Source organism: Ovis canadensis, chromosome 19 (assembly GCF_042477335.2).
Source record: "Ovis canadensis isolate MfBH-ARS-UI-01 breed Bighorn chromosome 19, ARS-UI_OviCan_v2, whole genome shotgun sequence".
NCBI lineage: Eukaryota > Metazoa > Chordata > Mammalia > Artiodactyla > Bovidae > Ovis > Ovis canadensis.
The window spans coordinates 21,967,666-21,994,833 of record NC_091263.1 but is presented as its reverse complement, the minus strand read 5'-3'; the positions used below and the strand labels follow the sequence as shown (position 1 = coordinate 21,994,833).

The following is a 27,168-nucleotide window of genomic DNA, read 5'->3' as shown; positions in this document are numbered from 1 at the left end:
CTGCTTTGAGGTGGGGCTGTGTACATCTGCCTGAATCACAACGTGAGAGTCACGTCTGCTTGTTCCACTTTTATGAGGTTGACATGAACAGAGGGATCACATCTGCCTGCTCCCTCCTTTATAAGATTCCTTCAACCTTGATGATGGTTTTAGCATACACTGCTGATTACCCACAAAGGTCCATCTAGTCAAGGCTGTGGTTTTTCCAGTGGTCATGTATGGATGTGAGAGTTGGACTGTGAAGAAAGCTGAGTGCCGAAGAATTGATGTTTTGAACTGGTGTGGAGAAGACTCAAGTCCCTTGGACTGCAAGGAGATCAAACCAGTCCATTCTGAGGGAGATCAGCCCTGACTCTTCATTGGAAAGACATGATGAAGCTGAAACTCCAATACTTTGGCCACCTGATGTGAAGAGCTGATTCATTTGAAAAGACCCTGATGCTGGGAAAGATTGAAGGCAGGAGGAGAAGGGGACGACAGAGGATAAGATGGTTGGATGGTATCACCAACTCACTGGCGATAAGTATGAGTAAACTCCAGTAGTTGGTGATGGACAGGGAGGCCTGGCATGCTGTGGTCCATGTGGTCAGGAAGAGTTGGACATGACTGAGCGACTGAACCGAACCGATGATTACAGCTTAAGTCTATTATTTCACTCAAGGTTAGGAAAGGATGTTTTTCAGATTCTGTTATTCTGTTGCCATTTATTAGCTAGAATTCTGTGAAGAATTCTCCATTGTCAACTTCTTGGTTACCCTGAAATATATTTTTTCTGTGAAAAGGGAAATAACCTGCTTGGCTTTTTCCCTTTGCTTGTCATTTTTGGAGTAATGAGTTGGTACTCTCGCAGTCTCCAAAAGTGACTGGTGAATTCTTTTTTCCCCTCTGTGAATCATTATGAACTCATAAGTGTTAATATTCTTGCAGTCCTTTTGTTCCAGATGATAGCTGTTAAGTTTCTCTCTTTTAAAAATAATTTTTTAAAAAATATTTTTTGATCTCTTGGCTGCTTTGCACGGCATGTGGGATCTTAGTTCCCCGACCAGGCATTGGCAGGGTGGAGTTTTAACCACTGGACCACCAGGGAAGTCCCTCTCTCTTTTTCAAAGAAAAAGCTCAGTTTTTTCTGCCCAGAATCAGGGGGAGCCTCTGGCTTAGGGTCAAACCCATGAGTTCTGTGGGGTCTACTTCCTGCCCACCTGACCCCTCGCTACCGCCATCAGGGTCCACAACTCTGCTTCTTTGATTGCTATTTCAGGAAAAGAGCAGAGTGCCAAATATTTGCAAACCCCACACGTCTGATCCTATCAGTCTTCTGTTCAAGGTGCTCTCTGTGGCTCTCGGCACAAAGTCCAGGCCCTTGGATGGGACGTCAGAGCTCATTCGGTCTGGCCTCTCCCGTCTCCCGGTTTTGGCTGTCACTCTGCTTTATCTGTGTGGTCCACCACGCCCTGCCCGAGTGCCGCACCCTCTTCTGCTGCCTGCCTTGTACCTCTCCTTGGCTAACTCTTCTTCATCCTGGGGCTCAGCTTAAACCAGGCATTCTCAACGCTGACTGTATGTTACATCATGTGGGCAGTGTTAAGAAATGCCAAGGCCTGGACTCCACCCAAGATCAATTAACATCCGCATGTCTGAGCAATGAGGCTTGACTTTGCTATTTGTAAAAGCTTGGGCAGGTGATTCTGTTGTGCAGCCAAGGTTGAGAATCACAATTTGAGGCGTTCCTTCATCTGGAAAATTCTTTGTCTCCCAGGCCTGGGTTACAAGCTGTTCATTACTGTTGTGTCTTCTGCTCTTGTCCCGTCCCCCAGCAGTACTTGATATAATTGGATAACTGTGTATGTTTAAGGTATACAATCTGGTGGTTTTAGCCTCATTTAATCATCTAAGACTCGTTGTGTTGATTCTTGGGTTTCTTCCTCGCTAGACAGAAGCTTCACGTGGGCTGCGGCTGCATCTGTGTGGTTCCCCTGTTATTAAATTACTTGTGTTTGTAATTTTTATAAGTAGTTATTAGGTTGATGTTTGGGCTGTATTTTGAGGTTGTTTGAATGCAGAGATGGTGGTGCTGCTCTGTTCTCTGGGATTAAGCCAGATTTCACCTTCTGCCCAGATCACTTCTCTCTAAGCTCATTTCCTACTTCTCTGAACTACTTCTCTTAGACAAGGAGATTTGTGGGATCTTAGTTCCCCAACCAGAAATTGAACCTACATCCTCAGCTGTGAACAGACTCCTAATCACTGGACAGCCAGGAAATCCCCAACCAGCAGACTTTAGACAGCCCTTTCCTCTTCCCAGTTCTTTCCGAAGTCGCTCCCTCCCTTTCTATCGGTCTAAAGAATTTCCCCAACCTCTGAGCTGCCTTTGAACTCACAGAACTTGTAGGAAACCTTTATTTGATATTTATTCATATACGTGTTTTGAGATGTTTTCAAAATCATCCATTGGGCCACATGGTATAGGAAATAATTCTTATATTTTTGTTAGTTTCCGGTTTTTGAATGGCGATTAAAGCATTGCTTACTGAAAGAATAAAGGGATATTGACACTCTGGCATTTGAAAAAATGACTCTTAAATTAGTTTTTTGTTTATTTTTGGTTAGTAAAGCTTTCCAGTTGTCCCTTAGCAGTCTCTGAATTGTTTAACTTTTAGTCACTTTTTTTTTTTTTTTGCCATGCCCGCAGCAAGCGGGATCTTAGTTCCCCAACCAGGGATCACATCCACGCACCCTGCAGTGGAAGTGCAGAGTCTTCACCGCTGGACCCCAGGAAGTCCCACAGTCACAGGACTTTAACTTTCTAGTTGGATTTCAAGCCAAGTAGGATCTAGGACCCCTGCTCTCATGGTTGTTTCCAGATGCAACACTCAAAAGTTTCATGGACTGTTATGATGCTATGAAAAAAAGACTTAAAAAAATGGCTAAAGATGCACAAGAAATTTTACCAACACTTGTTCAGTCGCTAAGTTGTGTCCGACTCATGGACTGTAGCACGCCAGGCTTCCCTATCCTTCACTGTCTCCCTGAGTTTGTCCATTGAGTCGATGATGCCATCCAGCCATCTCATCCTCTGTCGCCCCCTTCTCCTCCTGCCCTCAATCTTTCCCAATGTCAGGTCTCCTTTCCAATGAGTCAGTTCTTCAAATCAAGTGGCCAAAGTATTGGAGCTTCAGCTTCAGCATCAGTCCTTCCAGTGAATTCAGGGTTGATTTCCTTTAGGATTGACTGATTTGATCTCCTTGCTCCCCAAGGGACTCTCAAGAGTCTTCTCCAGCTCCACAGCTCAACAGCATCAGTTCTTTGGTGCTCAGCTTTCTTTATGGTCCAGCTCTCACATCTGTACATGACTACTAGAAAAACCACAACCATTGTTAACAGTGGAGGACACTAATTAAATGGTTTCTTGTATCCTTGGGTCGGGAAGGTCCCCTAGAGAAGGAAATGGCAGCCCACTCCAATATTCTTGCCTGGGAAGATCCCATGGGTAGAGGAGCCTGGTGGGTTGTACAGTCCAGAGCATCGAAAAAGGGTTGGATGTGACTTAGCGACTGAACAATTTGTAACCCTGGTCCTGTTGCTACATGAGGTCTGTTGCTGCCTTTTTCCGTCCACCAGAGGGCAGTGCTCTATTTTACCTAAAAGTTGGCCTCCCCTTTGAGGTCTTCACTTTCAACTCCTAGCATTTCGCCTTCTGAAGTGATCCCCAAACAGTGTTTCTTGAAATTTGATTTGATTCAGAAGTATAACTTACATTGCAACACCACAGAGATATACATCCATATGCAAATCTACATATGCCTATATAACTAAAGTTTTATAAAATAACACTTACCTTTGTAGAGAAGAGACTTGTGGTTGCCAAGGAGAAGGGGGTTGGGGGAGGGAACGGATGGATTGGGAGTTTGGGGTCAGCAGATACAAACTATCATACAGAGAGTGCAGAGACAACAAGGTCCTGCTGTATACCACAGGGAACTATGCTCAATATCCTGTGATAGATCATAATGGAAAAGAATATGAAAAAAAGATGTATATATAGGTATATCTGAATCACTTTGCTCTACAGCAAAGATTATTACAACATTGTGAATCAACTACTTCAATAAAATACAATTTTTTAAATAACGCTTGTCTTTACTATGTGTAACACTGAATTTTTTTTTTTCTTTCTTTTTCCTATTCTCTTTCATTTAAAAAAGTTCTGATCACCCAGATTGAGTTCACGATTCACAAACTGGGTCATGGATATTGCCTTCGAGTTCATTTAGTCTGGCATCCTGCATTTTTATGGATGGAGAGACAGAGGGTTAGAGAAGGATGCTCGGTCACGGCGGGGCTCGGAGCAGCAGCTAGGAAGTGGTTTCAGGGCTTCGGACTTCTGGTCCGTTGCTCTGAGCACAGAGACGTTCCTGCTGAGGGAAATGCAGGGCTCCGGCAGGGCGCGGCCACAGGGGGCGGGGGGAGGCAGTGAGTGTGTGCGTGTGTGTGCATGCTCGTGTGTGTTGCCGCCGCAGTACCCTGGGTATGAGAGGAGCCCCCTGTAGCAGGGGGACTCTTTGGTAACGTGACTTGGGCATCTCACCCGCTGATTGTCACGTTGGCGCCAGCCTCTGGAACTCGGCATGTAGGTTCCTCCTCGCCCTATCTCCGCCGTGGTCTGTTTTATAGCCCAGAACCGGGCACGTACACAAACTAGATGGGTAGGGGGTCCCTCATCACCGTAAACATCTACTTTCTGAGGGTGGAAGTTCTCATGGGGTCCAATCCTTGCTCTGTAGAATGCCACCCAGAGAACATTCCAGATCGACTACCGCCGTAACCGCTTCCTCAAGGATGGCCAGCCCTTCCGCTACATCTCGGGAAGCATTCACTATTTCCGCGTGCCTCGCTTCTACTGGAAGGACCGGCTGCTGAAGATGAAGATGGCTGGGCTGAACGCCATCCAGACGTAAGTAGGAGGGCACTGGGCGCCCCTCCAAGGCAGAGACACCCGCAGCTGGAGTGGGGGACCAGCTGCATCTCTTTGTGCAGAGGTTTCGTTGCTCAGAACGGGAATAATAGTCTGGTGTCCCACTCGAGTAGTCTTGCCTGGGAAATCCCATAGACAGAGGAGCCTGGCAGGCCACAGTCCATAGTATCGCAGAGAGTCGGACCCAACTGAAATGACTTAGCATGCACGGTGTCCTGGGAGACGTTTGTCTTGGGCTTGGGTGTCGCTTCCTTAGACCGTTAACTACTTCTTCCAACCTTGAACTTTGTCAGCAGAAATCATAAAATGAATAGCAGCTTAAAAAGGCAAAGGGAAGTAACAATGACTGAGGGTTTGCTGTGTGCAGGACAAGTGACATGGACGATGCCATTTCTCCCAGTTCACCATTACCGAATGCAGCTGATAAAACTGAAATTTGCCGAGGCATGTGCTTTTGGACAGAAATCCAGCTGAGATTTAAAGATAAGGGTGTTTGTAGGCGGCCGTAGCTCCTCTCAGCTCCTAGGGGAACACGCCTTGTTGGGTAGATCCCTGAAACCTAGTTTGTCTTTGTGGTTCTGCTGGGGTGATTCTATGGCCCAGGGTTACAGAATCACCCCCAATAACTATCTCTCCTCATCTCTTCTGTTTGTTTCAAAATGACTAATTGAGAAGGAAGTTGGGGTGGCTGGCCACTCTGGTTTTTGCATTGCTGATGTGAATTGCTGATAACTTTTCAAAGATAAAGTATGAGAAAATCCAGCAGCAGATTCCTGGGACAGATGGTTAGGGAGAATCCCACTCATTCTTCTGGTTGTCGGACCACTGGGGCCTGTCTGTAGTTTTAGCCCTAAAATTAAAGTTTTAAAACTAAACTAAGTTCTGGGAGACCACAATGGCTCCAGGGAACCCTGAAACCATAAGTTAGGGGTCACCAGAGAGACCTTTGTGATGGCAATGGGTAGCTTCGTGTTTAAATCTGTGTCCCTTGCTGCAGGCAGTCAGGGGAGCTGGTCAGAGTTTTTGTTACTTCACCTCGTTCAGGATATTCCTGATAAAATTTCTGGTTAGGAGGACACAGGGCTTGGAGGCTCTTCCATTTTTATTGAAAAACATTTTTCAAAAAGTAAGTATATCGCTTCTGACCTTAACACAGATACTTGAATTTTTCCTAAGCCTTACACAGGCATATATAATTTTTACGCAGTAGAAGTTTGCGTCAATGTAACTATGTATTTTTTGTGTTTTGGCCACGCCTTGTGGCTTGCAGGATCTCAGTTCCCCAACCAGATATGGAACCCCAGCCCTGTCAGTGAAAGCCCGGAATCCTAACCACTAGGCCACCAGGGAACTCCATATATATAAAAAATAAACATATATATATATATGTTTAATCAAGCATTAAATAGAAATGGGCATCCTTTGTGGAGCAGACACTTAAAAGTGTCCCCACAAGTTTGATTATCTGGGTAGCTGCCATGAAAACTCAAAACAAGTGTTTTTTCTCAAGAGGATGTCTGTGTGTGTCCTGTGGGTTTATAGTTATGCAGAGTGGTTCAGAAATGTGTACGGGACACCTGGAATTTTGAGCTGTTTTCAGGAAGGGGCTGTGTGCGTCTTGGCAGGTACGTGGCCTGGAACTTCCATGAGCTGCAGCCTGGACAGTACAATTTCTCCGGGGACCATGATGTGGAACATTTCATTCAGCTGGCACATGAGCTGGGACTGCTGGTCATCCTGAGGCCTGGACCCTACATCTGTGCAGAGTGGGACATGGTGAGTGTGGCTAACCTGGCCTTGTCTGCCTGGTGCGTGGACAGATGGGGCTCTGGGGGAAAGGGAATGAAAGTGGTGTGGATAAGTCTCATTCCAGATAGCACGGGCCTGTAGCTAAGAAAGCCCAGGTGTCTTTTACCTTAGGTAGTGGCCAGGCAGAGAGGAGCAGGGAGGGGTGAGAAGGCGTGGGTCCTCCTCTTGGTGGTCACAGACAGAAGTCAGTTTCATCTGTTAAGAGCAGTTCATGAAGTGGCCTCTGTCTGCCCCACAGGGTAGATATGAGGTTCAGTGGAGCAATCTATAGAAAAATCTTTGATTCTCAAAACATTGCATTCATGCAGAGTGATCTTATTTTTTATTATGTTTACAATCTCTAATTGCCCTGAAAGTTACAAACCAGAAAGCCTAGCTCAAATACCCATTTTCCGTGACACATTTCTCCTTTACTCTCACTGCTAGTAGTAGTAATAATTTCTATCTCCCCTAAGACCTTAAAGTGGTTTCTTTTTTTAATTTGTTTGCTTGTTTCCCCATCCTAGGGAGGATTACCTGCTTGGCTGTTGGAGAAAAAATCTATTGTTCTCCGTTCTTCAGATCCAGGTGAGTTGTTACAGGTGTTGTAAGAGAATTTAAGAAAGTTCAGATATTTTATATCCAGAGGGTCAGATACAATATTTCAAAGGCTGGGGTACTCCTGGGTAAATGCTTCTGAAAGTTTAGTAAAAGTGTGGGTGTCCATCATTCTCCACCAGACACTGAGTGTGTAGGAAAGAAGGATTGAACAGCTCGACGAGATCTTGTCGATCCCCTTGGTAACTCTTTGAATTAGCACTGGGCCCCATTTGCGGTTGACTGATTGACGTTAATGCTTTCTCTCCCTCCGTTCTCAGTCTGCGACTTGATGGGGGATGACTCCCAGCTAACCAGAAGGGCAGACGTAGTTTCTGTGGTGGTGTCCCTGGATCTCTCTTCACCTACTTTCACAGAGTGATCTGTGAGTGATAGGTTTTTCCCTTATCTAGCTATAAACCCTGATCAGTCTGCAGGTCCTGATTTGCTGTATTTATTTTTTGCGGGCATATAGTTGACTTACAGTGTGGTGTGTACAGCACCATGAATCAGTTATGCATATTTTTGAGATTCTTTTTCCATGTAGGTCATTGCAGGGTACTGAGTAGAGTTCTTAGCTGCATTTCTGTCTTCTGAAGACTTCATTTCTCTTGGGGATGACGCTGGTCATAAGAGCAGCTAACAGTGATTAAATCTGCTGTATAAAAGGCTAGTACCTTGTGCTCTGTGTGGCTTTTCTTCTTAGCGTACTACGCGCATGTTTCACACTCTTAGCGTATTATCAGTGTTTTCCCACGTACTATCTCATTTAATACTTACAGCAGCTTTGTGAACTGCATACTTATCCCCATTTGACAGTGTAAATGTATAGTTGATTAGAACTTTATTTTTTTAAAACTCAGCTGTGACAGAGAAGGACCCGTCACTCAGTCATTCAGCAACCTCGGCAGATGTCTCCTGTGCCGCAGGCTTGTGGCCTAGCGGCAGGGGCCGATACCAGGCACACTGGTCCTCCGAAGGCCCCGCTGAGCAGACAGCTCCAGGCAGGACAGCTTTTACCAGACTTGTGGTGCACGTGACACCCCTGTTTCAGAAGGTAGTGGTTGAATCAGTCTGTTCGACCTCTGCTGCCAGCCCCAGGATAATAGGGTGCATGGTGCCTCTTTGTAGAAAAAAGGTGTGTGATGGTGTTAAACCTGGTTGTTTTCCAGATTACCTTGCGGCTGTGGACAAGTGGCTGGGGGTCCTTCTGCCCAAGATGAGGCCCCTCCTCTATAAGAACGGAGGCCCGATTATAACAGTGCAGGTAATCATGGAGCCCGGGCTGGTAGGGGGAGGCTTCCATTTATCCACACAGTATATGGGAGCGAAGCAGACGGGAGCCGCGTGTGACTCTTTCTTTCTTTCTTTTTTAATTTTTAGAACTGAAGTGTAGTTGATTTGCTATGTTGTGTAAGTTTCAGGTGTCCGGCAACATCATTCGGTTTTATATACGGATATAGATTCTTTTCCATTATAGGTTATTACAAGATGTTGAATATAGTTCCCTGGGCTCTACAGTAAGGTCCTTGCTGTTTATCCTCCTATGCCTATCTCTAAGAGGCAGTGCCACAGACGGTACTTTGATTTGAATTGCATTTGAGGGGGCTTTACCGTTTTTGAACGCCCTCTGTGTGAGACTCCGTGCTGGCTGCCCTACAGATGCCATTCAGTTATCCCAGCCACTGTTGCCAAAGAGGTTAAGTGACTTGGCCAAGGTCACGCAGCTGGCAGGTGGCAGTAAGGATTGCAGTCTGGCCCCTTTCCACTCCCACAGTGCCTTCTGGCTGCAGGGACGCAGCCCGGACCAACCCACTTTGGCGTCTGTATCGCCTGGGTTCCCATGGGTGTGGAAAGAGGATGCGGTGAGCTGGGGCCACTGTGTTTTTCTCTCCCACTTCCTGCGCTCGCCTTCCTTCTTCCATGTGTGTTTCTCCTGCAGTGACTGGCAGAAGGAGGAGTGTGTCATATGGCAAGGGTGTCCCAAGAGAAAGGTCAGTTCACGTGACCTGCAGTGATTGTCGATGTTTGTGAAATGACTTAAGTCAAACGAAACCGTGTCTGTTGGTCCTTTTGCAAGGGGTCTCTTATTGCAGAGAGTATGTTATGTAAAACTGGCTGTGTCCCGGCCCAGCATGGGATGTGTGCAGCGCTCCCTAGGGGGATGTGGGCCGGCGCTTGGGACCAGCACCGTTCACTGTCTGCAGGGAAGGTCATTGTGAGGAGGGAGCCTGGCCACTTCTGTGCACTTAAGGTACAGGCTGTAAGGCGCTTCGCGGCGGCCCAGCGGTTAGGACTCTGCGCTATCACTGCTGTGGCCTGGGTTCACCCCCTGGTCAGGGAATTAAGGCCCCACAAGCTGTGTGGGATAGCCCCCCTCCCCAAAAAAACCTAACAAATAAGTATGCAGGTTGCAACAAGAGGGCTGGGCTGACCAGGGTGCCTGTTCTGACATTGCGTGGTGGAGAAAGGCCAGGCTGCTATTCCCAGAGGGATGTACTACTGGTAGCATTCACTGCCCCCCACCTGTCCTGAGTCTGTAGCAGTTAAGCTTCAGTTCAGTTCACATCAGTCGCTCACTTGTGTCCAGCTCTTTGCAACCCTATGAATTGCAGCACGCCAGGCCTCCTTGTCCATCACCAACTCCTGGAGTTCACTCAAACTCATGTCCATCGAGTCGGTGATGCCATCCAGCCATCTCATCCTCTGTCGACCCCTTCTGCTCCTGCCCCCAATCCCTCCCAGCATCAGGATCTTTTCCAATGAGTCAACTGTTCTCATCAGGTGGCCAAAGTATTGGAGTTTCAGCGTTAGCATCAGCCCTTCCAATGAATACCCAGGACTGATTTCCTTTAGGATGGACTGGTTGGATCTCCTTGCAGTCCAAGGGACTCTCAAGAGTCTTCTCCAACACCACAGTTCAAAAGCATCAATTCTTCAGCGCTCAGCTTTCTTCACAGTCCAACTCTCACATCCATACATGACCACTGGAAAAACCATAGCCTTGACTAGATAGACCTTTGTTGGCAAAGTAATGTCTCTCCTTTTTAATATGCTATCTAGGTTGGTCATAACTTTCCTTCCAAGGAGTAAGTGTCTTTTAATTTCATGGCTGCAATCACCATCTGCAGATAAGAATACCAGACCACCTAACCTGGGTCTTGAGAAACCTATATGCAGGTCAGGAAGCAACAGTTAGAACTGGACATGGAACAACAGACTGGATCCAAATAGGAAAAGGAGTACGTCAAGGCTGTATATTGTCACCCTGCTTATTTAACTTCTATGCAGAGTACATCATGAGAAACGCTGGGCTGGAAGAAGCACAAGCTGGAATCAAGATTGCCGGGGGAAATATCAATAACCTCAGATATGCAGATGACACCACCCTTATGGCAGAAAGTGAAGAGGAACTAAAAAGCCTCTTGATGAAAGTGAAAGAGGAGAGTGAAAAAGTTGGCTTAGAGCTCAACATTCAGAAAATGAAGCTCATGGCATCCGGTCCTATCACTTCCTGGCAGATAGATGGGGAGACAGTGGACACAGTGAAGCTTATCGGAGCCCGTTTTCCTATATGATGATTTCAAGGCTGAAGCTGGATGTGTCTGCCTAGCTGAATCTTCCTCCTTCCTCTTGATCTCAGGTTTTCCTCAGTTTCCACTGTTTTATAGTTTGTTGTTGTTGTTGTTTAGTTGCTTAGTCACGTTTGACTCTTTGTGACCCCATGGACTGTAGCCCACCAGGTTCCTCTGTCCATGGGATTCCCCAGGCAAGAACACTGGAGTAGGTAGCCATTTCCTCCTCCAGGGGATCTTCCCAACCCAGAGATCAAATGTCTCTTGCGTCTCCAGCATTGACAGGCAGATTCTTTACCATTAAGCCACCTAGAAAGCCCTTTGCTTCTAAGTCACTTAAAAAAAAATTATGTATTTACTTGGTTGTACTGGGTCTTAGTTGTAGCCTGCAGGATCTTCAGTCGCAGCATGCTAACTCTTAGTTGGGGCATGTGGGATCTAGTTCCCTGAGCAGGGATCACACCCAGGCCCCCTGCATTGGGAGCAAGAGGTCTTAGTCACTGGACCCCCAGGGAAGTCCCCCCTAAATCACTTTCAATTTTCACTCACAAGTTTTCTGTATCTTTTGGTTATTGAAAGCCACTAAAATGTCATTCCTGGAGAAGGGAATGGCAGCCCACTCCAGTATTCTTGCCTGGAGAATTCCACGGACAGAGGAGCCTGGTGGGCCACAGTCCATGGAGTAGCACAGAGTTGGACACGACTGAGTGACTAACACTTTCACTTTCACTTTAAAAATGTCATCAAATACGAACTCTGCACAGGAGAGCAAAGTTGACTGATTTAGAGGGGTGGACGGTGGGCATGTTTCCTCCTGTATCCATCCCTGGCGACCTCAGGTGACATGAACTTAACTGTGGGTCCTGCCAGGGGACTCGGTTCCCTCCTCTTTCTTCTCCCCACATCTCTCTGTCTGCTCAAATCCCAGCTAATCCTTTTGCCCCTTGGTAATCAGGAATGGGGGCCTTCTACCGTACAACCTAATTTGTGGGGCACTCGTCATGAGGGATCCCCTCTGTTTACACCTGTTGTTTTGGAAGGTCAACAACTGAAGACGTCTTTGTTGCTTTACAGTAAATCCCCTATGTATGAACGAGTTTCATTCCAAGAGCACGTTCCTAAGTCTAATTTGTTCCTAAGTCCAACAAAGTTAGCCCAAGTACCCAACTAACACAATTGGCTATACGGTACTGTACTATAATAAGTTTATAATACTTTCCACACAAATAATACATTTTAAAAAAACACAAAAAAGAAAACATTTTTAATCTTACAGAACAGTGCAACAACTGGGACACGGGGGTTGGCATGAAGCGAACAGGCAAGAAGAGCAACTGACTGGAGAAGGGAGACGAGGTGGGAGACGGTAGAGCTGAAGAATCGTCGGCAACGGGGCAGAGTACAGGCTTTGATTTCATCCATGCCTGATGTTGACGGCAGAGATTCTGGTTCCTTGCTGGATCAATTCTGTCTGTTATTGTTCAGTTGCTCAGTCGTGTCTGACTCTCTGTGACCCCATGGACTACAGCACTCCAGGTTCCCTGTCTTTCACCATCTCTCAGAATTTGCTCAAACTCATGTCCATTGTGTTGGTGATGCCACCCAACGATCTCCTCTTCTGTCGCCTCCTTCTCCTCCTGCCTTCAGTCTTTTCCAGTATCAGGATCTTTTCCAGTAAGTCGGCTCTTTGCATCAGGTGGCCAAAGTGTTGGAGCTTTAGTTTCAGCCTCAGTGCTTCCAATGAATATTCTGGGTTGATTTCCTTTAGGATTGACTGGTTTGATCTTCTTGCTGTCCAAGGGACTCTTCAAGAGTCTTCTTCAGGACCACAGTTTGAAAGCATCAGTTCTTTGGTACTCAGCCTTCTTTATGGTCCAACTCTCACATCTGTACATGACTACTGGAAAAAACCATAACTTTGACTATACAAACCTTTGTCAGCAAAGGAATATCTCTGCCTTTTAACACTGTCTAGGTTTATCAAACAATTCTGTCTACCCTCTTGGAAAGTGACCCAATGATATCTAGGTTGTAGCTCTTTTTTTCTTGTCATAAAAGACAATGGTAGCCCTGGATTGCATTCTGAACAGCTCCTGCAGTCTTTGTGAACTGTTCTACGTTTGGGTCCCATGCCTCAAAACCTAACAGACAGTGGCTCCTCAAATAAAGCAAATCCCCTTGCCATTTCCCTGCATTGTGAATCTTTTCGGTTCTTCCGTTTGTTCATCTTCCTCTTGCTTCTCTTCATCCTTTCTCTGGGCACATTCACATCTTTGATAGTTCACAACTTGAAGGTTCGTATGTAGGGGACTTAGGACCTTACAGGGTGAGATAATTATCCTGGAGCAAGCATCTGTGAGCTGCAGTAGGGGCCCCCTGCCCGTTGCGGTAAATCAGTGCCATTGGCACACGGCCATTTATGCATTGTCTAGGGTGCTCGGGCACCACGAGTATGGCCCCAAAGCCCCTGGTGTTTACTGTCTGGCCCTTAACTGATGAAGTCAGCAAACTCCTGCTCTAGAAAAATCAGTGTTCCTCGGAATCTCACTTCGACTTCTGTGTGTCTTTCAAGCCCTTTTCTGTATGTTTCTCCTCTCACCTGCCCCGCCTCTCCTCTCCCCTCCTTGGCAATGATAGAGAGCTTGAATACACGCTTTGTTGCCAGTGTTTTGAGCCCTCACAAGGTGCCAGGTACCGTGTATCGGCTCAGGGACTCCTCGTGCAGCCCAGTGGGGAAGGCACACTCACCTCTGACAGACAGAGACGGTTTACACGTGGAGCCACATGGATGAGAAGAGGCAGAGCTGAGATTTGCCCGAGGACTCTTGGGCCTTTGATGTCCGTGCCTGCGACCGCAGCGCTGAGCTGTCTTGCCATTGTGGAGCTTTTCTCTCTTTCTCTAAAAAGCAAACCAAATTATGTGTATGCATGAATTACAATCCTGTTTAAAATACCCTCCTATATTTTACTGTAATATAGTGATGTTAATGGATAAACGAGGCTTGAAAAAGTAAGTGAAGATCAACAATGTCAGCTTGGGCGTGGCCAGAAAAGAACTCGGGGTGCAGAGGCTGTGAGCCCACTTTGTTGCTAGAGTTGACCTTAAAGTTAGCTCTGAACTTCTTGGCAGCCAGATGATGAAGGAAGACACAGCCATATAAGTACCTGTTTTTTTTCCTTTTTGGCTATGTCGTGCAGCCTGTGGGATCTTAGTTCCCCGACCAGGGATTGAACCTGTGCCCCCTGCATTGGGAGCACAGAGTCTTCAGCATGGGACCACCAGGGATGTCCCTGTAAATAGCTCTTAATTTTTTAATTAAAAGGAGGAAAAAGAAAATGAGGGGGAATGTACCTTGCCGGTATTTATGAAGCTTTTCTTAAGATTTATTTCACTTATTTTCGAAGGGGCTGCTGATGAGGATCAGGTCATCAGGGTATCAGGATCAGTCTCCCAAGGAGCGTGTCCTGCTCTGAATGGAAGCACCTCCTTTTTCAGGACGGCTTCATGCCCTGTGACGCCGTTGGTACTGGCTGCCACTGCCTGTTTTCTTTCTTCCTAAGAGCATCCAGAAGACAGGGTATTATTTTGGCTGTGCTGGGTCTCTGTTGCCGTGCTCAGGCTCTCTCTGGCTGTGGCGCTCGGGCTTCTCCTTGCGGTGGCTTCTCTTCTTGCGGAGCGCAGGCTCGAGGGCACGCAGGCTTCAGGAGTTGTGGCCCATAGGCTTAGCTGCCTCGTGGCATGTGGAATATTTCCAGAACAGGGATTGAACCCAAGTCTCCTGCCTTGGCAGGTAGATTCTTAACCACTGGACCGCCAGGGAAGTCCCAGAACATTTTTATGTTATTTTATTTGCCGTACCTGGGGGCGTATAGAATCCTAGTTCTCCGACTAGGGGGGCTTGAACCTGTGTCCTCTGCATTGGAAGCATGGAGTCTTAATCACTGGACCACCCGGGAGGTCCCCGTTTTGCTTTTTGAACCCATACCATGACAGTATAGTCAGAGAGATTCTTGCTGAGAAAGCCATCATGCATCAAGCCAATTTGGAAGGTAGCACTTTTAGACACTGATGGTGGTGTTGGGTTCCTCTGCATCACTCCCCTCCCCTCCCCACACCCCGACTGTGTCCACAGGCTTCCTGGAGCTGCCAGCAATTCTGCAAACAGCCTGCTCTCTGAGCGGCGCTCTCCACCTGTCTCGCCTCCTTGACCAGTGCCTTTCTGTCTAGAGCTGCCTCGGGTAACCCCTCTGGGGAAGCTCCGTTAACCTCCTCTCCCAGCTTCCCTCAGGCTGGACACCTGTTTTCCGGGGGCTCACGGTTTCTTTTTCTTTTAACTTTATATTTTGTATTGGAGTTTCTAACAATTACTAGCAATGTTGTGATAGTTTCAGATGCACAGCAAAGGGACTCAGATATACATGGATCCATTCTCCCCTGCCAGCCAGGCTGCCGCATAACACTGAGCAGACTTCCCTGTGCTGCACAGCAGGTCTTTCTTGGTTATCCGTTTTAAATACAGCAGTGCATACGTGCTAATCCCAAACTCCCTAACTATCCCTTCTTGGGTGGGGCGCTCGGTTTCCTGTGCTCATGTGCAAAGACAACGTATTCCTTCTATCACAGAAGTTTGTTTTGTGTTGTGTGCCAGTTGAAGTTTTTATGTTTGGGCAATTTTTAAATTTCTGTAAACTTGTGAGCTGTAGCACACACACATCAATGTGCAGTGAATGAAGCACTGTGGAGAGAACAGCCACAGAATGACCACCCAGGATGGGAAATGGTCTGTGACCAGGACCCTAGAAGCTTCCTGATCGTGCTCTGCTTTTTCTCACTGTCCTGACTTTCATGACCATCAGCTTCATGCTTTTTTTTTACACTTCTACCAACCAACTGTCCTCACACCCGCACTTACAGTTTGGTTTTAATTGGTTTGGATTTTCTGTTTGGGAAGTTGTATTATGTGTATTTTTTTAGCGTCATGCTTCCTTCATTAAACTCTATAGCTCTAAGATTTTTTTAAATATTTATTGATTTATTCATTTGGCTGCATTGGGTCTTACTTGTGACTCACAGGCTTAGGTGTTTATGCTGAGTTGCTCTTTGGAAAATGAGTTTTGAGGATCAAGTGTAGGAGATATTTAGGGGGAGGGGACCACTAAGCGTCATCATCTCAGAGAGGCTCGGGGAGTTTCTCCAAACAACAGTTTGCCTTAGAACGTTGGAGTCTTGATTTCCTTCCCCTCCTCTTTTTTAAACTTGCAGGTTGAAAATGAATACGGCAGCTACTATTCCTGTGATTACGACTACTTGCGTTTCCTGCAGAAGCGTTTCCAGGACCACCTGGGTGAGGACGTGCTTCTGTTCACCACGGACGGGGTGAATGAGAAGTTCCTGCAGTGCGGAGCGCTCCAGGGGCTCTACGCCACCGTGGACTTCAGCGCAGGTTGGTGTCTGCAGAAACCCAGCTCAGCAGGCGGATCTGGGCCTTTTACTCAGTCGATTGCTCTAAGCAGCTATTGTTTAAGTGGCATGGGCATATTGAATAGGATTTCCCAAATTTTCCTTCATTTGTAATGGTAAAATAGAATACCTGATAAAGCACCCCTTAGTGGCACAGATGGTTTGATGTCAGCTGAGTTGGCCCTTAGGACACAGGCTGTGTTTCCAGCCCTGGCAGAGCTGGCTGCAGCCTGGAGTCCTGTTTTCTTAGGGGCTGCTGCCAGGGGTTCCCCTAGCTGGAAGAGCTCCACCTTTCAGGCTGTGTCTGGGATGTGCTGTTCTTCTCTGCACCTGCCCCCTTACCGCCTCCATCCCCCCAAGTCATGGCTGGGTGCTTGGGCCGAATTGAGGCCACTGTGAACTCTGAGGTCAGCTCTGGAGTGCAGAGAACATGCCTGGCACTTCCGCCTTCTTTCTGTGTAACTCATAGCACTGGGAACTGTGATGGGCCGGAGGTGGTTTGGTTGATGCTGCAAAGAATCATCTTTCCTGACGCATTCGTGCTGCATGAGCCACCGAGGTTCTGCACGTGAAAGCATGGTTGGGGTGCTCGGGGTGCAACGACATTAAGAGATCTTCACGTGGGTTGAGAGCGGCTTTTATAAAAGGCATCACGTCTAAAGGCAGTGTGATCCTGAAAAGTGTCCTGGACTTTTTTTTCTGTTTGTTTTGGTTGTTGTTATTATGAAGGACATTATTGAGACAATTGAAATCTTTGAATAAAGCCTTTAGATAATGGTATTCTATTAGATAATGGTATTCTATTTTAGATAATGGTATTCCATGTTAATTTCCCATTTTTTTAAAATCATTGTATTGTATTTATTTAAAGAATGCTCTTGCTCTTTAGGGGATACATGCTGAAGTATTTAGGGGTAAAGGACCATCCTGTCTACAACTTATTCTCAAATGGCTCAGAAAAAAAAATGTGCATATTTATATAGAGAGGAAGAAACCAATGATGTGGTAAAATGCTAACAGTTGGGGAACCTGGGCGAAGGAGGAAATAAGTTCTTTGTATTATTCTCACAGTTTTCCTATAAATTTGGAATTATTTCAAAATAAAACGTTATCCCACTCGCCCAAAAGACCAGCTCTTCAAGTAGCTTAAAGACCCCGCTGTTGTCCTGTCTGAGGGAGGAGACACACGTCCAGCATTGCCTTCTGTAGAGAAGGATGTTGACTGAAGTTGCATTTTTAAAGAAATTCTTCTCCACTACGAACAAAGAGATAACTGGCTCCTGAGTGTTTCTAGAAACGTGGTACATTGCTCAGATCACTTGGTGATGAAGTAAGTCATCTACAAAGAGCTGAACAGGAAGTGGCATGCTGGTTTCCTCCTGCTTTGGCACATTTCCTAACACAGCAATGAAAAAGCACAGTATTTTTCTGTTGGGTGGACCAAATTGAGGATTATCACGAGTTAGTTATAAGTGTTATTTGTATGTGGGGTGATAGCATGGTTGCTACCGCTGTGGGTTCAAGGACAGACACTCAAGGCCAGTGTGCCTGGGGCAGGGGGGATGGTGGCAGCTTCATTTCCTGGAGTGTGAGAGGGGCAATGCCTGGGGTCAGATCCCAGGAGAGGCTCTTGAGAGCAGGTTTCAAGATCTGGAAGCCAAAAAAAAAAAACCAACAAAACACCAAGTTACCCAATTAAGAAATGGAGAAGACATCTAAATAGACATCTTTCCAAAGAGGACATACAAATGGTCAAAAGCACATGAAAAGAGGTTCAACAGCACTAATATTAATAATTACATAAATGTACGTCAAAACTACCATGAAGTATCACCTCACACCAATCAGAGTGGCCATCATCTAAAAATTTACAAGCAGTAGATGCTGAGAAGGTATGGAGCAAAGGGAATCCTCTTAGACTGTTGGTGGGAATATAAGTCAGTAACAGCCATTATGGAGAACAGTATAGAGGTTCCTTAAAAACCAAAACTCCCATACGATCCAGCAATCCCACTCCTGAGGTTTTAGAGCAAAAGAAAATTAGAATTCAGGAAGATACTTGCGCCCCCATACGATCCAGCAATCCCACTCCTGAGGTTTTAGAGCAAAAGAAAACTAGAATTCCAGAAGATACTTGCGCCCCCATCGTGAAGTGCAGCACTGTCTACAATAGCCAGGACACAGAAGCAACCTAAATGTCCATCAGCAGAGGAGCGGAGAAAGTAGATGTGGTGGAATATTAGCCACACCAGAGTGAGATAAAGCCATATGCAGCAACGCGGATGAACCCAGAGACTGTCATACTGAGTGAAGTAAGTCAGATACAGAGAGACAGATGGCGCACGATGTCCCTCATATGTGGAATCTAAAAAAGGGGGGTATAAATGAACTTACAAAATAGGAATAGGGTCACAGATGTAGAAAACAAACATGGTTATCAGGGGATAAGGCGGGAGGAGGGATAAATTGGGAGGTTGAGACTGACATATACATACTGCTGCTAAGTCACTTCAGTCGTGTCCGACTCTGTGCGACCCCATAGACAGCAGCCCACCAGGCTCCCCCGTCCCTGGGATTCTCCAGGCAAGAACACTGAAGTGGGTTGCCATCGCCTTCTCCGGACATATACATACTACTGTGTGTTAAATAGATAACGTATAAAACCTGCTGTATAGCTCAGGAACTCTACTTAGTTGTCTGTAATGACCTATATGAGAAAAGAACCTTAAAAAAAAAAGTCAGAGAGTAGATATATATATATGTATAACTGATTCACTTTTCTGTGCACCTGAAGCTATCACCACATTGTAAATCAACTATACTCCAGTAAAAACTTAAAACAAAAGATCTAGAAACCACCTAATGCTTAGTTAATAGTGAGAAATTTACAGCCGTAAAGTAAATGAAATTCCACTCTTTCTTGATCATCACTTTCTCTCCTGAGAGCTAGCCTCACAGAGAAGCCCGAGATTTGTCCGACGGCAAGGGGTTGTTTGGAGGCTGGGCTGGTGTGCTTGCACTCTGGGACACCTGCAGGAACTGGTGCAGGGTGGGCCAGGGTGTCCTCGACTCTGGCTGGAGAGACACTGTCTGTGCTCATTACTTCTCTGTGGAGAAACTTTTTCTCTTTTTAGAGGAGGAGGGGATAACAGAAGATGTGGGAAGCAAGATGAGACATAGACATCCTAATGGAACACTTCAAAAGACAAAAATTGAGCACAAGTGGTCTGGAATGGCTTGAGATGTACAAATTAAAATACAGAGTGTACTCTGTGACTCAGGATAAATGTATTAGAGCACGATTTGTCCCTTTGATTTGTTAATTTGTTGTTGTTGTTCAGTTGCTCAGTCATGTCTGACTCTCTGCAACCCCATGGACTGCAGCACACCAGGCCTCCCTGTCCCTCACCATCTCCCGGACCTTACTCAAGTGTATGTCCATTGAGTCGGTGATGCCATCCAACCATCTCATCCTCTGTCATCCCCTTCTCCTCTGCCTTCAGTCTTTCCCAGCATCAGGGTCTTTTCCAGTGAGTCAGTTCTTTGCATCAGTGGCCAAAGTACTGGAGCTTCAGTTTCAGCATCAGTCCTTCCAAAGAATATTCAGGACTGATCTCCTTCAGAATGGACTGGTTGGGTCTCCTTGCAGTCCAAGGGACTCTCAAGAGTCTTCTCCAATACCATAGTTCAAAACCATCAATTCTTCGGTGCTCAGTTTTCTTTATGGTCCAACTCTCACATCCATACATGACCACTGGGAAAACCATAGCTTTGACTAGATGGACCTTTGGCAGCAAAGTAATGTCTCTGCTTTTCAATATGCTATCAAAGTTTGTCAACTTTTCTTCCAAGGATCAAGCATCTTTTAATTACATGGTGGCAGTCACTATGTGCAGTGATTTTGGAGCCTGAAAAATAAAGTCTGCCACTGTTTCCACTGTTTCTCCATCTATTTCCCATGAAGTGATGGGACCAGACGCCATGAGCTTAGTTTTCTGAATGTTGAGCTTTAAGCCAGCTTTTTCACTCTCCTCTTTCACTTTCATCAAGAGGCTTTTTAGTTTCTCTTCGCTTTCTGCCATAAGGGTGGTGTCATCTGCATATCTGAGGTTATTGATATTTCTCCTGGCAATCTTGATTCCAGCTTGTGCTTCCTCCAGCCCAGTGTTTGTCATGACGTACTCTGCATAGAAGTTAAATAAGCAGGGTGACAACATACAGCTCGATGTACTCCTTTCCCGATTAAGAGCCAGTCTGTTTGTTGTTCCATGTCCGGTTCTAGTTTGTGGCGCTGTGATGCATATGCTGCTGTAGGGCCTACTGGGAAGTGTGTTCAAAGCAGGGTCATCGTGTAGGGAGCAGCTTGGCCACCCAGATACCTGAGTGGAGAGAGCTGCACACCAGCCGTGTGTCTAGGCTCTGGGGGCACAGAGGAAGCACAAGGCCTGTGTCATGATCCCCCAGAGGAGTGCAGTCAGGAGAGGCCCAGACACTGTTCACAAAGGGAACATCATCCTGTGGTCCCCACAGTCCATCGAATGTATGGTCTGAGTCCTCACCTAAAGCTGGCTTGGAGGTGTGCAGGCCCACGGGGGTATGAGGGAGGGCAGGGAGCCTGAGGCTCAGGTCCTGCAAAGGAATCTTTTTTTTTTTTAATTTTATTAATTTATTTTCAACTGTGCGGGGTCTCCGTTGCTGCACACGGGCTTTCTCTGGTTGCAGCGAGCGGGGGCGACTCTTTGTTGTGGTACACGGGCTTCTCTTGTTGTGGGCTCTAGGTGCATCGGCTCCAGGGGTGGCAGCACCTGGGCTCAGTAGATGTGGCGCATGGACCTAGCTGCTCTGCTTCATGTGGGATCTGTCCAGACCTGGGATCGAACCCGTGTGCCCTGCATTAGCAGGAGGATTCTTACCCAGTGTGCCACCAGGGAAAGTCCCCTTTTTTAAGAAATGAATTTATTATACACTTGGCTGTGCCAGGTCGTAACTGCAGCACTCAGGATCTTTCGTTGTAGAGCACAGATTCTCTGCGGTGTGCGTGGGCTTAGCTGCTCTCCTGCACGTGGGAATCTTAGTTCCCCAACGAGGGATCAAACCCATGTCCCCTGCATTGGCACGTGGAAGTCCCTGCAAGGCAGACTTAACGACTGGACTCACTTCCTTTGGGAAGTCTCCAAAGGAATCTCTTCTTGAACTTGTCACTCCCATGGCTGACCTCTCTCCTCTTTCTCATTGTTCAGGTTCCAACCTCACAGCTGCTTTCATGCTCCAGAGGAAATTTGAGCCCAGAGGACCCCTGGTAAGAGTCAGCGGTGAGGCATGGGGAGACCAGTTGGTTGTACAGACTTCTTTTCTGCTGTTGGGGGAGAGTGATGAGGTGCTGTGAAGGGTGGGAATGGATCCTTGGTTTCCCTGGGTCTGGAGTCAGAACTGATGGGGCTGTAGAGACCGCCTTCTGGACACATGGAAAACAGCTGAAGCAGTGCTACTGCTCAACACTAAGGCCCTGCACTGGAGGGGCAACCAAGCCCATGTGCTGCAACTATAGAAGCCTGCTTGCTGCAATGAAGACCCAGTGCAGCCAAATCATTAAAGAAAGAAAGAAAGAAAAAGAAATAAAACTGATTTTTTTTAATGCAAAAGAAAAAAAAAAGCAGAGCTTAATGAGGGGGGATGCTCACCATGGTCCCCATTCTGTCCCCTCCAGAATGGATCCTAGTTCTTCTACCAGGGATCAAACCCACATCCCCTGGATTGCAAGGCAGATTCTTAACCATTGGACCACCAGGGAAGTCCCAGGCTCTGCACCCTGGCATGCCTCGTCACCTTTGGTCCTCGTGGTAACTCTCAGAAGTGGTGTTAGGAGAGCTCGCTCTTTTCAGTGAGACTCAGAGGCTATGTCACTTGCCCGTGCTTAAACAGCTGGTGAGTGGCAGGGATCTGAGTTCAGGTCCGTGTTTCTTGAGAGCTCTTTGTGACAGAGCTGCTCCGCCTTCAGTCTACTCAGAAATCACATAGGAGTCTTGTGAAAATGCAGACATTGATTACTGGGTCTGAGGCAGGGGCACTGAGTTTCTGACAGGCAGCCAGGAGATGTGGGGAAATAGGGTGCTGATGCTCTGGGAGTTGCCGGGCTCTGTGGCATCTCCGTAGGCGGCTGGGAGCCAGAGACAGCAATAAGGTCCTGGCAGGTATGCTCAAGCCCATCACTGAATGTGTCTCTCTCTCCGCTTCCCTTCTCCCCGAAATTGTTGTTGTTACTTGGCCCCACGTAAGGGATGTTTTCCGCGCAGCAGGTCAGGCTGCCCCGCCTGTGTACCCACCTTTGAACAAAGCAGCCTTTTTTGAACCTGGCCTCTGCTTCCTGAGTCATGCAAAACTCGTGTTCACAGACTGAGTGGAGCTGTTTCCTGCAGCCTGAGACAAGAAGTCCCCAGAACACATCCAGATTTCTCTTTTGTAGACAAGGGCTTGGCAGGGTCATGCCCAACAGAAACACCAAGCGCTAGAATATTTGGACAATATTTCTACAACACATTCAGTCAGTCTGAGACCTAAAGAATGTCTATATGTCACTTTGCTGTACAGCAGAGATTGGCACAACATTGTAAAACAAGTATTCTTCAATTAAAGTAAGTCAACCTGAGATCTGAAAATCTGGATTCTCACAAAGGGTGAATTTGGAGCTAATTATTTCATAAACATATTTTGTCATCTGATTCTTTTGCCCAACAAACTTTCCTCCCATATTCACACTGGGGGTGGGTTAACAAGATTTTGATGCAGGTACAGCTTTTCAGGAACACCTGCATTGTCCACACCTGAGACCTCAGTTTAGGCAATGCTATTATGAAATGTCCTCATTGGTCCCCCAGTTCCCAGCAAAACAGTGAATGTCAGCTGCCCCCTCTTCCTGTTCTTCAGTGGGTAACCTAGGGTGGTAGTTACTGGGAAGCCCAGCGTGTGAAGGTTTAAGTCTGTCCTAAGCTCCATATCCCTTTCTTTTTAGATCAATTCTGAATTCTACACTGGATGGTTAGATCATTGGGGCCAACGTCATTCAACAGTCAGCTCTAAAGCGGTGGCTTTCACCCTTCATGATATGCTTGCTCTTGGGGCAAATGTAAACATGTGAGTGTTAATTTTTGGAGGGAAGGGTGTCCTCTGTAGCTGTGGGCTCATGGTGAAGCTGTGGGTTCATGATGAGCTCTGGGCTTATCTGTTCTCTTGTTTCCTTGTAGGTACATGTTTATAGGTGGCAGCAATTTTGCCTATTGGAATGGTAAGAGCGATTTAACATTTGTTTGTAGAATCTAATGGTAGAATGTTTCTGGTGCTTGATTTTGTCCATGCGTATGGCCATCTGTGATTCTTCTGGTTTGGTTTGTCTTCTCCTAAATTTTCTAATATGTAAGATTGCCTATATAATAATAAAAAATCACTTTAATTTTTTATTTATTAGGAAGAGAGATGTTGGATTTACTTTCCTATTGAGAATGATTTTTTTTAATTGAGTATGCAGGTGTTATGAAATAATCAGTGTTATATGAATGAGTAGCTTTAGGCTGCTTATGAATTACCCTTCTATACTTGTTTTAGATGTTCAAAAGTTACTTTTTACAATTTACTTCAACATTTCAATTTAATTTACAAATGTGTAAGAATCATAGAAGTGGAATTTTTTTCCCTATGTAAATTTGAATTTTTCTAGGTTTTCTTAATCTTATTGACGTATAGTTGCTTTATGTTGTATTTCAGGTATACAGCAAAGTGATTCATATATATATATAGTTAGATAGATAGACAGATATAGATACAGATACATATATTTCTTTTTCAGATTCTTTTCCCTAATATGTTACTATAAGATATCGAGTTCTCCGGCTATACAGTAGGTCAAAAAATCATTTTTGTTTTATTTGGTCACACTTCATGGCATGTGAGATCTTAGTTCCTTGACTGGGGATCAAACACATACCCCGTGCACTGGAAGCATGGAGTCTTTTTTTTTTTTTTGGAAGCATGGAGTCTTAACCACTGGACTGCCAGAGCATTCCTACAAAATCATTTTTCTTTAAAAAAATTTTAAGGGCTGTAAGTTGTGCATTTAGAAACTATTGTTTAAAATCAAGCTAACTGGGCAAATCATAGTCTCTGGCTATAACTTACTTGTTCATATATTTTGGTGTTTTTTTCTCTTTCTTTTTTAAAAAACATTTTGTTGAGGCATAATTCACATACCCTAAAACTGATGATTTTTAAAATATATGATGTAGTGGTATTTAGTTTAGCACAAACTTGTGCAGCCATTAACACCATCTAATTCCAAAACATTTTCATTACCCCCATAAGAAACTTCATACCCAAGAAATGCCCCCCTGCCCCTTCTCCCAGCTGTTGGCCACCACTGCTTGTCTTTATGGATTTGCCTGTTCTGGACATTTAGTACAAGTAGAACCACACAGTATGTGGCCTTTTGTGTTTAATTTCTTTCATTTAGCATAATCTTCTCAAGGTTCATCCATATCACAGTGGGTATCAGTACTTCATTCTTTCTTATAGAGGAATAATATTCTATTATGCGGATATACTACATTCTGTTTCTCCATTCATCCGTGATGGACATGTGGGTTGTTTCACCTCTTTTGGCCATTATGCATAATGTTGCTATGAACATGGTGTGTAAGGATTTGTTTGAACCTCTGTTTCAGTTCCTTTGACTGTACACCTAGGATTGGAATTGCTGGTTCACATGGTGACTAACTAACTCTATTTTTAGAGGTAGAGGAACTGCCACAGTATTTTCCAAAGCAAATGCACCGTTCCTATACTTCCTATATGGTCTTTTTTTTTGGCCACACCACTTGGCATGTGGGATCTTAGTTCCCTGACCAAGGATTGAACCCTCGCCCCCTGCAGTGGAAGCACAGAGTCTTAACCACTGGACCACCAGGGAAGTCCCTCCACGGTCTTTTTTTGGGGGCAGGAAAAATTATGATAAAATTCTCCGAGTTTACTTGGTCTGATAACCCCTTAGTGGTTTGCTGCTGATCCTGGGCCCAGAAACCTGTGGGTCTATCATGGACCTTTTTTTTAGCCACAGAGGAGGTCATCAAGATCACAGCTGCAAGGTTAACAGTCAGACATGTGAGTCGTGCCATAGGCCTGGCCACTGCTGGCTGTGAGATGTCTGGGGGCTGTTCTGGGAGCTTCGGATGCCCTGCAGATCCAGTGCAGGGATATCTGCTGGGGTTGCTGAGAGGGTAAATGGGGAAAGTCCTTTGTAGACACCAAGGAGCTTAGTGAGGGCCACCTGCAGGAAGACCTTGCATCTGGAGGGCCACCTCTCTGTCACTGACCAGTTGGCTCTAATGTGCTTCCTTATTCACCCCCTCCACGAATCCATAAGATCTTGTCACAGGAGAAGGCCTTCTGTAGTAACCAGGGGCATGCTTTTGTCTTCCAGGAGCGAACACGCCCTACCAACCACAGCCCACCAGCTACGACTATGATGCCCCGCTGAGCGAGGCTGGGGACCTCACGGAGAAGTATTTTGCTCTGCGGGATATTATTCAGAAGGTGAGTGCTTTGTACATGCTCCAGGGGCTGGTCTTGGACCAAGCCTGCCTGGGACTCACGATGCTCTGTAGACATCTCCTGCAGCCTTTGTGTGTAAAAGGATGGATGAAGGGAGGCATCAGCTAGACTTGCCCTCGAGTCTTGGCCACCCCCACCCCCCACAAGTAAGAGTGAGCCTGTCAGCAAGTGAGGCCACAGCACGCGGTTATGTTGTAAAGATTAGAAAGAACATAGGTAAAGCCTCGGGAATAGTCCTTACACATATGCTCTCCTGTAAGTGTTAGCCGTTACTATTATTTTTACTAAAGGTATAAATGTGTACCCGCATAAATAGCTGAAGTGTGCAGGAGAGAAAATCTATGGGCATTGTGAACACAGGGCAAGTGTGAGCTGTCAGCAGAGCTTCATTTTTCTGCTTTGGAGCAAGTGATTGCTATTTCCTCCTGGTCTGACACCTGAACACTTAGTCCTGCTAGCATTGTGACCTTTTGAAGCATCTAACGCACCCAGGTGGGGTTTCCTGTCTCTGTGTGGCTTTAAAAAAAAAACCCACAGTTTTTCTGCTCAGTCACCTGCGTTTTGAAGTTAAAAAACAAAGGTTTTCTGCCTATAAATGGTATAAACTTTTTTTTTTGTTTTCAGCATAGTCTCAATTTAAGCCTAAGTGGTAATGTTAATATTATGAAATACTTTAAGCCTATTAAAAAGTAGAGTCAATACCTAACTACTCAGAGTTTGTTCATTTCATCTGCATTTTCAGATGTGTGGTTGAAATGTTGCTCGTGTCATTTTTATTGTGGGTTTAATCTCTAGAATTTAGAGTGATGGCTCCCAAGTTCTGCCTTGTACATTTGTTCTCTGTTTCAAAGCTCTTTGTTCCTGTCTTTATAGTTTCCTTCCTTTATTTGAAGCTTGGCTTTTTAAACCAGACTTTGTTCTTTTCTAACATAAATACTCAAGTCTGTACCTTTCCTTCAAGTACTGCTATCTCCATCTCTTAAGTCTTGATGTATAATATATTTATTATTATTTGCTTTTAAACATGCTTGTTTTGACTTCTCTTTGACCCTTCAAATGTTCAGAAGTGAGGTTTTAAAATATGAAACACAAATATTTTTCTAGTCTGATGGTTTCTCACATAGTTGCATTCTGGTTAGAGAATGTTTTGAGTATAATACCAATCCCTTGAAATGTAT

General features: G+C 45.7%; 1 protein-coding gene across 1 annotated transcript in view; it reads left to right on the top strand.

Annotated features, from left to right (window-relative positions):
- The window catches only part of GLB1 (galactosidase beta 1), a 101,330-nt gene that overhangs the window by 21,309 nt on the left and 52,853 nt on the right, over nt 1-27,168 (top strand). Inside the window, exons 2-10 of the mRNA XM_069561332.1 lie at nt 4,782-4,951; nt 6,598-6,748; nt 7,288-7,348; nt 8,530-8,624; nt 16,196-16,376; nt 21,634-21,692; nt 23,403-23,524; nt 23,635-23,675; nt 25,860-25,972. Coding sequence (XP_069417433.1) covers nt 4,782-4,951; nt 6,598-6,748; nt 7,288-7,348; nt 8,530-8,624; nt 16,196-16,376; nt 21,634-21,692; nt 23,403-23,524; nt 23,635-23,675; nt 25,860-25,972 — 993 coding nt within the window. The remainder of the gene's footprint in view (nt 1-4,781; nt 4,952-6,597; nt 6,749-7,287; nt 7,349-8,529; nt 8,625-16,195; nt 16,377-21,633; nt 21,693-23,402; nt 23,525-23,634; nt 23,676-25,859; nt 25,973-27,168) is intronic.